The 12,445-nt window shown below is 44.3% G+C and overlaps 1 protein-coding gene across 5 annotated transcripts in view; it reads right to left on the bottom strand.

Annotated features, from left to right (window-relative positions):
- Positions 1-4,085: 4,085 nt before the first annotated feature.
- Positions 4,086-12,445, bottom strand: part of NIM1K (NIM1 serine/threonine protein kinase) — an 86,380-nt gene continuing 78,020 nt past the window's right edge. For 4 of the 5 annotated variants that reach the window (XM_054486978.1, XM_063664793.1, XM_054486975.2 and 1 more), the window contains 2 exons: positions 7,452-7,720; positions 4,086-4,967 (listed from right to left, as the gene is read on the bottom strand). In XM_054486978.1, coding sequence (XP_054342953.1) covers positions 4,218-4,967; positions 7,452-7,720 — 1,019 coding nt within the window. In that variant the 3' untranslated portion in view covers positions 4,086-4,217. Of the gene's footprint in view, positions 4,968-7,451; positions 7,721-8,741; positions 8,865-12,445 lie in introns of all 5 variants that reach the window. The other variant, XM_054486974.2, reaches the window with a different exon arrangement.

Genomic DNA, 12,445 nt, shown 5'->3' with positions numbered 1-12,445 from the left:
CCAACATAAGTTTCCATCATCAGATGGATGGATAAAGAAAATGTATATAAACACAATGGAATATTCAGCCATAAAAAAGAATAAAATCAGCTGGGCGTGATGGCTCATGCCTGTAATCCCAGCACTTTGGGAGGCCAAGGTGGGTGGATCACATGAGGTCAGGAGTCCAAGACCAGCCTGGCCAACATGGTGAAACCCCATCTCTACTAAAAATACAAAAATTAGCTAGTCGTGGTGGCAGGCGACTGTAATCCCAGCTACTGGGAGGCTGAGGCAGGAGAATCACTTGAACCCGGGAGGTGGAGGTTGCAGTGAGCTGAGATGGCGCCACTGTACTCCACCCTGGGTGACAGAGTGAGACTCTGTCTCAAAAAAAAACAAAAATGAAATCATGTCATTTGCAGCATCATGGATGGAACTGGAGGTCATTAAGTGAAATCAGCCAGGCACAGAAAGACAAATATCACATGTTCTTATATATAAAAGCTAAAAAGTTGATCTCAATGGAGGTAGAAAGTAGAATGGTGCTTAATAAGCTGAGACGGATGGTAGGGGTGGAGGATGAAGACAGGTTGGTTAATGGGTACAAACATACAGTTAGAAGGAATAAGTTATGCTATTTGATAGCAGCAGGGTGACTATAGTTAACAATAATTTATTGTATATTTCAAAATAGCTGGAAAAGTTGAAGTCTTCTTAACACCAAAAAATGATAAATGTTTGAGGTGATGGGGTATCCTAAATACCCTGATTTGATCATTACACCTTGTATACATGTATCAAAATATCACATGTACCCCATAAATATGTACAATTGTGTATGAATAGAAAATAATTTTTTAAAAAAAGGAATGCACTGGTGAGGGTTGCAGCAGCACCTAAGAAAAGCTCAGTGGTGGCTGCCCATTGCAGGCAGGGGCTGATGGTAGGAAATGCTGCCATGGAATTGAGTATGATATCATCAGTGGGGATGATGGGACTAGAATGGTAGAGGTCATGTATTATTACTTAAATGTCAGAGGCAAGGTGGACACAATATGATAAACAGTAAGGCTGGAGTGGAAATCAATCAGGCTGCCTTGATCTGCAGGGCTTTGTGACAATGGCTAATAAATCATGGAATTTTGAGAGACAGCTGACTAGTGTGTTACTTGACTTGTATGACCAAAAAAAGAAAAAACAAGGAAAACTGGTGAGCATAAAGCTAAGGTAGCCTGTCACAATGGGAAAATCATGGTCTCTTCATCAGCTTCCAGATCTAAGTCAATTTACAGATCAAGTGCACAATGAAAAGGAGGACTGGTCTTGAGGAAAGGCCTTGCTTTCACAAGTATACATGATGTACATACCCAGAATTTTTCAGAACTGGATACCATTATGGCTTTGTATGTAGATGAGGGGTTATGGAAACCATATGATAAAGGGATTCCTGGCCAAAGTCTATCACATAATGGTTCCCATCTTGGAATTATTCTCCCAATCTCTAAGTATATATTTGGGATCAATATACTTAGACCTCTGTGGAGGTCTTAGACCTGTGAAATAACAACCATTATGGGAGAAAGAGGAAACCTCTTCCTGGCCATGTTAATAAATCATGAGCAATCCACATGAGGAATGGCAGACATCAGTGTCACCATCAAAAAATTGTAGGGATGCAAATGTAATGGGCTCCATCATAATCTCATTTAAGTTACCATCAGGCTTCTGAAAAAGAGCAGATGGATAATGGAGAATAATGGTGGACTACTGCTAGTCTCAGTTGTAGCTGCCGTATTGGATGTGGTATCTTTACTGGCAGCCTCTGGCATTTGATGATATGCAGCTATTGATTTGGCAAATTCATTCTTCTAAATTTCCATCAGAAAGGAGGATCAAAAGCAGTTCACATTTCTCTGGGATGGAGAGCGATTCTCATTTACTCTATTGCCCCAAAACAATCTTAAATCTCCTTCTCTATATCACAATATAATCCAAAAGGACCTTGATCATCTTGACATTCTACAGGACATCATGCTGGCCCACTATATTGTGAGAGCATGCTACGGGGGTTGGCTATCAGGAAGTGGCAAGTATTACAAATGCCCTAGTAAGGCTTACATGTGCCAGAGTGTGGATTATAGACTCTATGAAGAATCTGGGGCATGCCTTATTGATGAAGAGTTTAGAAGACCAATGAGTTGAGGCATGCCTAGATATTTCTTCTATAGTAAAGAACAATTTCTTGCACCTCCCACCTCTTAACACTAAGAGGCATAGGATTTAGTAGGTCCCTCTGGACTTTGGAAGCACATATATTGTATTTGGTGTATTCCTCCCACCCATTTAACAGGGCTGCCAGTTTCAAGTGGATCCCATAAAAGAAAGATTACAGCAGTTTTGGCTTCTGAGCAAACTGCTACTCAGGCCATGTATGTGTGGGGCCTCTGGAAAGCCCCAATAGGAGATAACAGCACAGCCCTGTAGGATCCTGGAGTAACGCCATGCTTCCTGCAGCAGAACTACTCAGACTCCTGATGTGCTGAGTCTGGGCCCCAGTGGAGGCTGAGAACCTGATTATGAGATACCGAGGACTAGGCAAACAGAGCTGTTAACATATGAGCTGGGCATTATCAGATCCATGGAGTCATGAATTCAGATGGGCCCAGGAGTGATTCGTCCTTATTGGAATTGATATCTCAGGGTATGGGTTTGCCTTTTCTGCCTGCAATGTGTCTTTCCATACAAGCACACTAAGACATAGAGAATACCTGACTCACTGTCATGATATCTCAAACACTGCCTCAAGGACCACTTTTTTGATAAAGGAGGTGGTGCAATGGGCACATGACAATGGGATCCCCTCATCTTACCATATACCTCAACACCAGAAGCAGCCAACATAAGTAGAACAATGGAATGACTCAGCTAAGACACCAGAGATGAGACAGCAGCCTGCAGGGTTGGGGTGCTGTCCTCCAGGATTCAGTAATGTGCTTTAATAATGACTGATACATGTCCCTGTCATTGAAACAGACAGGTCTGGAAACCACTAGGTGGAAGTAGATTGACTCCTGTCACCATCACGCAATTGGTGACTCACTTGATTAATTTCTATTCTTTTTTTTCTACAATCTAGGCTAGATTAAAAGGTTTGGTTCCCAGGGGATCAGGGATGCTTTCATCAGGGGACTTGATAAGGGTTCCAGTGAATTGGAATCTACAAGTGTCACATGGTCACTTTGGGCTCCCCATGCCAGTGGACAAGCAGGCAAAGAAAGGAAGTATCATACTGGTGGTGTACCTCTTCCCTCCTGCTCCAAGACTTCTCTGACATGAAGGCAAGGGAAGCATAGGGAACCCACATGGGACTCACACAGCCCAATCTGGGAGTGCAGGGCAGATGACACAAAGGGCCACGCTTGATCAGCGGTGAGCAAGAGCTTATGGTTAAATGCTTTCCCCTTTCATACCCAGGGCAGACACCTGAGATGTGTTTCATCAGGCTCCTCTGAGGATCCTGCAAAACCAAGCACCAGAAACTGTAGCACTAGCAAACTTGCTAATGTGTCTGTGTATTAGCTTTCCCTGTTTCCTCTGTCCTTCACTCATGTGCTCTGGGATCACTTCCCAAATAAACTACTTTACATGGAAGCCTTTGTCTTAGGCTCTGTTTTGGGGGAAACTGAGTCTGAAAACCCTAGCTGCCTGGAATGCTCTGGCATTTTGTAAGAGTCACTCCTGCTTCTCATTCAGATCTTAAACTGATATGTACTCAAAGTGGCCTACCTTAATGACTAATCCAAAGTAGCAAGCCTCTGATATCAGATCAACCTGTTTGAATTCTCTGCATAGCATCTATCACTGATCTTTTTCTTTTTTACAAAAATGTAGTTGTTAGTACCTTTGTCCTGGGTTAGAATGTCCTGCACATGAGAGGAGGGACCTTGCCTATTTATTTCTTGCTGTTTCCCTAGCACCTTAAATAGTGCCTGACACACAGGAGGCACTGGATAAACATTTCTTGATTAAATGAATGAATGCTGAAATTTAATAATAAAACAAGATCCCAAATCAAGCCAGAATCTGAGCTAATAGACTTTTTTGGAGAAAAAAATGCATATCTCAAATTTAAGTTTATTTAAAAATTACAAAAATGTCTCCACTCAAGTTGTCCTTGAAAAAAATTTAGAAGCAGCAACAATGATCTTGGTTAATTACAAGCAGTCTAGTGCAATTTATAAAATCGAGCAAAATTTGGATGTGTGTCTTATCCCTCTGTAGACACGGGACCCTTTTTTGAGGTCTCTTTCTTTAGGGTCTGGTAGCATCATGACTGGGACACTTTCCAAAGCCTTCTTCCTTTGGACTCTATGTAAAATAATTCTATAGACCCCTGTGATTGAGCTGCGAGCATCTCTCCCTTGGTTATTTCGAATATGCTCTTCTGTAATGCCCAAATGTTCTAAAGTGCTTTTGACCTCATTTTCTTCTTCCTTGAGAGTGCTGGTTTCCGACAAATGTTTGGGATCCAGTTGGAAAGGTTCCAAAGGTGTAGGGTATGGCACCCCTTGCATCCATTCATCATTCATGATGCAGTCGATTCCGTACCTCTCCGTGGGGATCTGCTGAAGGACTCCTCGGATGAGTCGGTGGCAGGGCTCTGACACGTGCGGCGGTACACTGTATGTGCCCTCGAGAATGCTCTTTTTCAGTTTGGCCACGGTTTCTGCCCGAAATGGCATGGTGCCAGTCACCATGAAGTACAAAAGCACCCCCAAGGCCCAGATATCCACGTAAATGCCGATGTAGTGCTCGTCCCGGAAGAGTTCAGGCGCAGCGTAGGGAGGAGACCCACAGAAAGTGTTCAGCATTTCACCTTTTTTGCTTACTGTGCTGAATCCAAAATCGCCCACCTTCACACAAGTATTACTGGTATAGAACACATTTTCTGCTTTCAGATCTCTATGAATAATTTGGTTTTCATGCTGTGGAAGAAGACACAGAGAAAAGTCATTTTTACAGTAAAATGTCAAAATAAAAAATGTATCAGTTGCTCTGAAACAGTGAGATAATGATGGTGGAATAACAAATTCAGTGAGGATCAACTTAAGTCATGATAGCAAACCCTGTCGTAACCTTTAGCCTAATGTAATGCCCACACCTCCCCAAATAGACCAAAGTTCCTATTCTATGTGGTAAGGGTTGGAGTCTGTTCCACACATGTGGACTCAGAAACTAACACCAGAAATAAGACCCAGATCTTATGAAACTACACATTCTGAAATACAATGAAACAGTAATCCTTAGTTGTTGAGGTCATACATGGGTTTTTCTGGCTGATGGATCGTTTGACCAGGAAGGCTTGGAGCCCTCCCCTGACTTTCCAGCCATGCTTTTTGGGGTGGACTCTTTTATCTTTACAGAATTCAGCCAAAGGGAGGTAGTTGCATTTGGCAAGGATCTAGCCACAGAACACACACTGTGGATTGTGGGCACATGCTCCACTCCCACCCTTGCATCCTGAAACCAGACAATCTTCAGAGGACCCTTGACCTGTTCAGTCCCAAAGGCTCTTGGAAAATGGCTTTGTGTTTGTCACCTTTCCTGATGGCCCTCCTGGAATAAGAATCCAGGCTTTGGAGGGGACAGTCTGGTCAATTCTAGGTTCAACTATACCAGCTGGGTACTGTGAATGTCAGTTTCCTTCTTTGTAAAGTGGGATACTGATAACCATAGGCTGTGGTGAGAACTATATATGATGCTAACTATATATGATGAGAACAGTGCTCAGCATGGTCTTGGCATATAAACAAACTCAATAAGATGTGGATCTATGGCTATGAAACACACTTTCTGTTTGCAGAGAGTTGGAGAAATGGCAGGGCGTAGAGCTGCTGAAGACTAACATCTGTACCTTCTATTGCTGGATTCTCTTCTGTTCTCCCACCAGGTTACTTTTCCAAGTAGAATGTGGAAGACTCTTTGCCCATCTGTTCTATTACTTGGTATGGGTCTGGCTTATTCTCTGGCCCTGGGAAAGTTCACCACAGCCCAAAGCCACTTAAATGATGATTGGTCATATATCACAGTTCTGAAACACCCACCACCACTACAGTCAAGTTCTTCTCCCTGGCTCACTTCTTTTTCTTCCTCCTCTCCTTCCCTACTGCTATTTTGGGCCCTCTAGGTCACAAATTCCCTTGCAAATTCTCCCTCTTTTGCCCCATTGCTAGCATGGACTGTTTTATTTGACTTTTTCAGTGCCTGGCATGTAATGAGGTTCACTGTGGCTCACTGATCCCAGTTCTTGCTCCCACAACCATGCAGGCTGAGAAGCGAATTGGAAATAGCCTCTCAACTAATATAGACCCTAGACAAGTGTCTCTTTTCTGACAGATCCATTCAACTGGGATCTGAGTAAAGATGGTGACTGACTAAAACTTTTGGTAGTAAAAGTAATGTCAGGTCTGCAAGTCAGATTCCTCCTGTATGGCCCGCAATACGGCCAAAAATAAGGAGGCCGCAAAACAGCCAGTTCTTGGGGGAACTACAGAGTGTGCATTAGGAGTCCAGATTTATCTAAAGAAGTAACCAAAGAACTAAAATAAGAATGACACAACCAGCCAGACACAGTGGCTCACGCCTGTAATTCCACTACTTCGGGAGACCGAGGCAGGTGGAACACTTGAGGTCAGGATTTTGAGACCAGCCTGACCAACATGGTGAAACCTCATCTCTACTAAAAATACAAAATCAGCCAGGCATGGTGGCACATGCCTGTAATCCCAGCTACTTGGGAGGCTGAGGCAGGAGAATCGCTTGAACCCGGGAGGCAGAGTTTGCAGTAAGCCAAGATCATGCCACTGCACTCCATCCTGGGTGACAGAGTGGGCACAGAGGCAATAAGAGCTAGGGGATCTTACTGAAGGCAAAAGATCAGTATAACTGATGTGAGATTGAAGAACATCTCTCTCTCTCTCACACACACACGCACACACACACACACACACACACACACGGAGAGGGGGGGTGGGAGAGAGAGAGAGAGAGAACCCAGCTGGCCATGAAGTATGGATAGGATTTAGAATGTGAGATGTCATATGAGGGCATCCTAGACAGAAGTAGGAAAGCAAAACCAAGAAGCAGTGAGGAGCCAGCTATCCAGATAGTGGAAGATGAGGTTGGAGAAATGGGTATGGCCAGGGAGTGGGTGATATTCATCAGCTGCTCCCAGTGATTCCTGCCAACGTCTGCAAAAGCTAGGAGGTTGACGTGTAACTGGACATCCCTGGATGTTGCTTCACAGGCAAGGAGCACGATCCCAGCCAGACTTCTGACTCTCAGAAGAGACTACCGTCTGCTTTGTAGGACAAAAGCCCTCTGGAACACTTGAGGGTTAGTAACCTAAAGCCCTGTGCTCCCAGTGTCAGTGGAATGGGAGCAAGGTTCTCACTCTCACCCCTGCTCACCATGTGCTTCACGGCAGACACAATCTGGGAGAAGATGAGCTTGCTTTCTGGTTCAGAGAGCTTCCCCTCAGTGCTAATTTTTCCGAAGAGCTCCCCACCCCCTGCATACTCCATCACCAAGTGCAGCTTGGATAGGGTCTCCACTACTTCGTAAAGGCGGATGATGTTGGGATGGTGCAGCTTTTCCATGCTGGAGATTTCTCGGGATAGTAGCCTCTGGGTTTTCTGGTCTAACTTGGTCTTGTCCAGGATCTTAATGGCCACCTTTTCTGGAAGGAAAAAAAGTTAAAATTGTGCCAGAATTCATAGGAGCATAGATAGAGAGAACTGGAGAGGACCTGGATCAGCTCCTTTCCTTTACTAGACAGAGAGTGGCTGTTACCAAACTCAGAGAGCTCATCAGGGAATGACAAAGCAATGCTTGAGCCCAGCATCAGTGCCCTTCCCTTGGATCAGTGTGTCTTCCACACACAGGTTTTGATGCCAAGTCCTCCCTCCCAAGGAAAGTTTCCAGATAAAGCTAGAGCTCCTTTGCTAAGCCTGGAGAGCACTTCTTGATGAGACCCAGCCCATCTCATCAGCCTCACTGTCCATCATTCCTGTCCACCATCCCCAACGCCCCATGCACCCTTCATTGCAACCAGTACAGAACTTTTTGTTGCTCCCTGAAAAGGTGCTGAACATTCATGCCTGGAAGCTTTTCTCTACCTGGATCATTCTCTCCATCATTCCTTCCCTGTTCTTTACTCTTGTTTTTACTCATCAATATAGTTTGGACATTTGTCCCCACCCAAATCTCATTGAAATGTAATCCCCAATGTTGGAGGTGGAGTCTGGTGGGAGGTGTTTGGGTCATGGGGGCCGATATCTCATGAATGGCTTGGGCCATATCCTTAGTGATAAGTGAGCTCTTGCTCTGAGTTCACATGAGATCTGGTTCTTTAAAAGTGACGGGATCTTGTGGCATGTTCCCCCAACTCTTGCTCCTGCTTTCACAGTGTGATGTGCCTTCCACCTTCCACCATGACTGGAGCTTCCTGAGGCCTCTACAGAAGCAGATGCCACCACGCTTCCTGTACAGCCTGCAGAATCATGAGCTAATAAAACCTTTTTTTCTTATAAATTACTCAATTTTGGCTGGGCGCGGCGGCTCACACCTGTAATCCCAGCACTTTGGGAGGCCAAGGTGGGAGGATCACGAGGTCAGGAGTTTGAGACCAGCCTGGCCAACATGGTGAAACGTTGTCTCTACTAAAAATACAAAAATTAGATGGGCCCGGTGGCAGGTACCTGTAATCCCAGCTACTTGGGAGGCTGAGGCAGGAGAATCACTTGAACACAGGGAGGCAGAGGTTGCAGTGAGCCGAGATCGCACCACTGCTCTCCAGCCTAGGTGACAATGCAAGACTCCGTCTTGGAAAAAAAAATTACTCAATTTCAGGCATTTCTTTATAGAAATGTAAGAATCGCTTAATACACTCATCATTAACTCCTAATGATCCTTCAAGGCAAGCCTCAGAATGAACCTCTTCAAGAAGCCTCTGTAACACTTGTCCTAGGATGAACATGATGTTCAGATTCTTTGCTCTTGGAGCCCCAATGTACTGTAATCTCAGCTAACTGGTCTGTAGCTGTCAACTCCCTTGTTTATCTCCCTCTCTTGCCCCATTCCCAACATGAACTGTTTTATTTCACTCTCAGTGCCTGGCATGTAATGTCATATACACGACACACCAGTACCCAGTGTTGACAGAGTGCTGGTGAGGCCAGGAGGAAATCAACACTGCAATGTGCTGCTGGTGGGAGCATTAATTGGTACAATGGTTCTGGATTGTACTTTGGTATTATGTACTGAAATGCTAAAAAATAGTTGCACCCTGGGACCCAACCATTTCACCTTTGGCAATCTTAAAGAATCTGATGCATGTACAAGGATGCATGTATAAAAAGGCTTCTGTGATATTGGGAATAGCTTAAGTATCCAGCAAGAGAGAGAGTTAAAATAAAGTGTGGTAGATCTAATTTTATAATTTCACACCATGAAGCTATCAAAAGTAATGATGCTAAATTATTTATTAATATGAAAAGATGTTCAATATACAAGTGAGGAAAAATACAAATACACATTTGCATAGATAAAAATCTGGTAGCATATTTACCAAAATGTTTAGAATAGAGATTTTCTAATTGGCAGATCACAGATGGTTTTCCTTTCAATTTAGTTTTGCTTATTTGTATTTTCTATTTTTTATCATGAATATAGACTTATTGTGTAATGAAAATGATTAATGTTAGAAAATGAATGAATCTTGACTCCAAAGTGAAACATCATTCATTTTTTGTTTTGGTTCAAACTGTACCAGACTTTGAATTACATAACAAAGAGGTTACCCGGCAAGCAAACAGACAGAACAGGATCCCAAAGTACCTGTTCGACCTACTTACAAAATAACTGCTTTGAAGAACTTTAGCACTGTGACTATTAGCACGAAAATGGATACAGCTAGTTTAAAATAGGAGTGTTATTGGTATATTAAAGTAGGTCCACTGGGACTTCTGGAATGGAAAAATGGTTGGTTCACTGGTATCTGCTGCAGCCAGCCCCCACCTCGCAGGAGGCAATACTGAGCAGTGGGAGGGCAGCTCTAAGGGAGCAGGAGCAGAATGTTTGCTCTGGGGCTTGAATAATCTCAGCTGGCAATCAGCCCCAGCAAAAGAACCTCCAATGGCAATCCTTGGGGCACTCTTCTTCCCCTTTCTTTTCTACTTTTCAGTCTTTAGGATTAAGAGTCCCTTCACCTATTTATCTGAAACAGAAACCTGGTTTTGTGTAGCATATTGGGTAAGCTGTTGTTTTAAGGGCTAGAATAATGAATTCCACCCTTTGATTTCCTGTAGAAGAACCCACTGCTTCTCCTCAGTTCTCCCATCACTGACTCAGGTGTCAGTTAAGGTATCATCACTCTGCTGCCCCCTCCTGCCTGTGGCCACCATACACCATTCTATCCACAGTGAGTGTTCAAGAATCAGATGGTGGGTGTCAGGCTACCATCACAAATCTCCCTTTAGCACCATCTTAATTTTCTTTTTCTCTTTTCCTTTCATGGTTCTTAGCAAAGGCTTCCCTCCCAGAGCCAGGTCTAGAGTGTGGCAGGAGAGGCATTGTAAGGGTGAAAGCTTCCTTAAATCCTCTACCCTAGGTGCCTCGATGGCCACACCTAATGTGCAATCACCCTACAGGCAGGTCTCATAACATAAATGTATGATCATACTAAACACTTTAGAAGCCCTGGTATTCCACACTATCACTAAGTGGTAGAAACTGCTATTCCATGAAGAGCTGTATCTCTAAATCTGCTCTTTCAATAAATGTTCAATGAGCACCTACTATACACCAGGCAGTGAAAAAGATAAACACTGTTCTCACAGTCCAATGAGAGAAAGACTAAAAAAAAAAATCCCTTCTTACAAGCATAGCGCCTATTAGGAAGGGATACAGACAGAGAATGGAAAGGCGCTATCTGGGTAAGGGCACTTACATTGTGACCAGGAAGTGAGGAGAGAAGCCTCATACTTGGCCCAGGAGCTTGGCAAGTGTGCTGCCCAGGAGAGACATAAGGTGTGTGCTTGAGGAACCCACTGTTCTGGAAAAGCAGAATGAGGAGGCGTGGCCCCAGATCAGCCTGGTAGTAGGTAAAGATCAGATAAGCCAGGAGATTGCTTTAGAAATGCAGGCTTTAACTATAGGGCAATGAGAAAACATAGCAAGGTTTTAAGAGAAAGGGTTGTAATCTGAGTCCCATTTAAAAAGAGCACTCTGGGCCGGGTGTGATGCCTCACACCTGTAATCCCAGCACTTTGGGAGGCCGAGGCGGGTGGATCACGAGGTCAAGGGTTCAAGCCCAGCCTGGTCAAGATGGTGAAAGTGAAACCCCATCTCTACTATAAATACAAAAAATTAGCCAGGCGTGGTGGCAGCTGCCTGTAATTCTGGCTACTTGGGAGGCTGAGACAGGAGAATTGCTTGAACCCAGTGGGCGGAGGTTGCAGTGAGCCAAGGTCATACCACTGCACTCCAGCCTAGGTGACAGAGTGAGACTCCATCTCAAAAAAAAGAAAAAAAAAAAAAGCACTCTGGCAAGATGTGAGAAGTGCAGAGAGGAGCGGCAAGCCTGGGAGCAAGTGGGGGTCTAGGAGGGGATAATAGAAACCCCAGAGAGAGGATGCTCTAGGTGGTGCAAGGAGAGAGAGAGAGAGAAGTAGACAGATGGGAGAGGCCAGCATGCCCTTTCTCCAAATCTGATGAGAAGTCTGACACAGGTCCCACCTAGCGGGCAACACATTCTTTAAACCAGGACTTCCAGTTCCAGGGTGGTAATAGCAAAGCAAGTTTATTGTATGCAACAGGGAGTCAGTGGGGATGGTGAATCCTTAAGAGTAGCTGCCCCAGTGGAAGGGGTGGCTCTACTCAAGGCCACACAATGGTTACTATTTGGAATGCAGGCTCAGTGTTGTCAAACCTTCTTCTGATTTCTTTTCAAGAGAAGCCAGACATCTGAAATTTTATGCAAAATCTTCCAATTATTAAGTATCAACAACTAATTCAAATTTTAAAACCTAGATTAGACCAAACAAAATACATCTACAGGACCAAGGGGACAAAGGGAAGGGAGCAGATATTAAAACCTAGAAAGATAGTTTTGTGTAGAGAGAAGCTGAGGCTTTCCTTCTAGACACACAAGTTGCCTGAGTCAGCCTTACAGTGAGGGGCTGGGGGAATAAGATCAGGCCCTCCCTCTACTTCCTTCCCCTGCAAGGGCTCCCTAGAGATCAAAGTCAACTGGAACCCAGAGGACTAAGGAGATTTGATGTAGTCCTGGGCTGAGAGCAGAAGGAAGAAGGGTGGAGAGTAGATCTGGAGGGGCAGATAGAAAATATCAGGTACAGTAGGCTTAGGGGGAAAAGCGCAGGAGCATTAGGGGCATAAAAAAGGG

Source organism: Pongo pygmaeus, chromosome 4, assembly GCF_028885625.2.
Source record: "Pongo pygmaeus isolate AG05252 chromosome 4, NHGRI_mPonPyg2-v2.0_pri, whole genome shotgun sequence".
In the NCBI taxonomy this organism is placed as follows: domain Eukaryota; kingdom Metazoa; phylum Chordata; class Mammalia; order Primates; family Hominidae; genus Pongo; species Pongo pygmaeus.
This window is presented reverse-complemented; position numbering and strand designations above follow the sequence as displayed.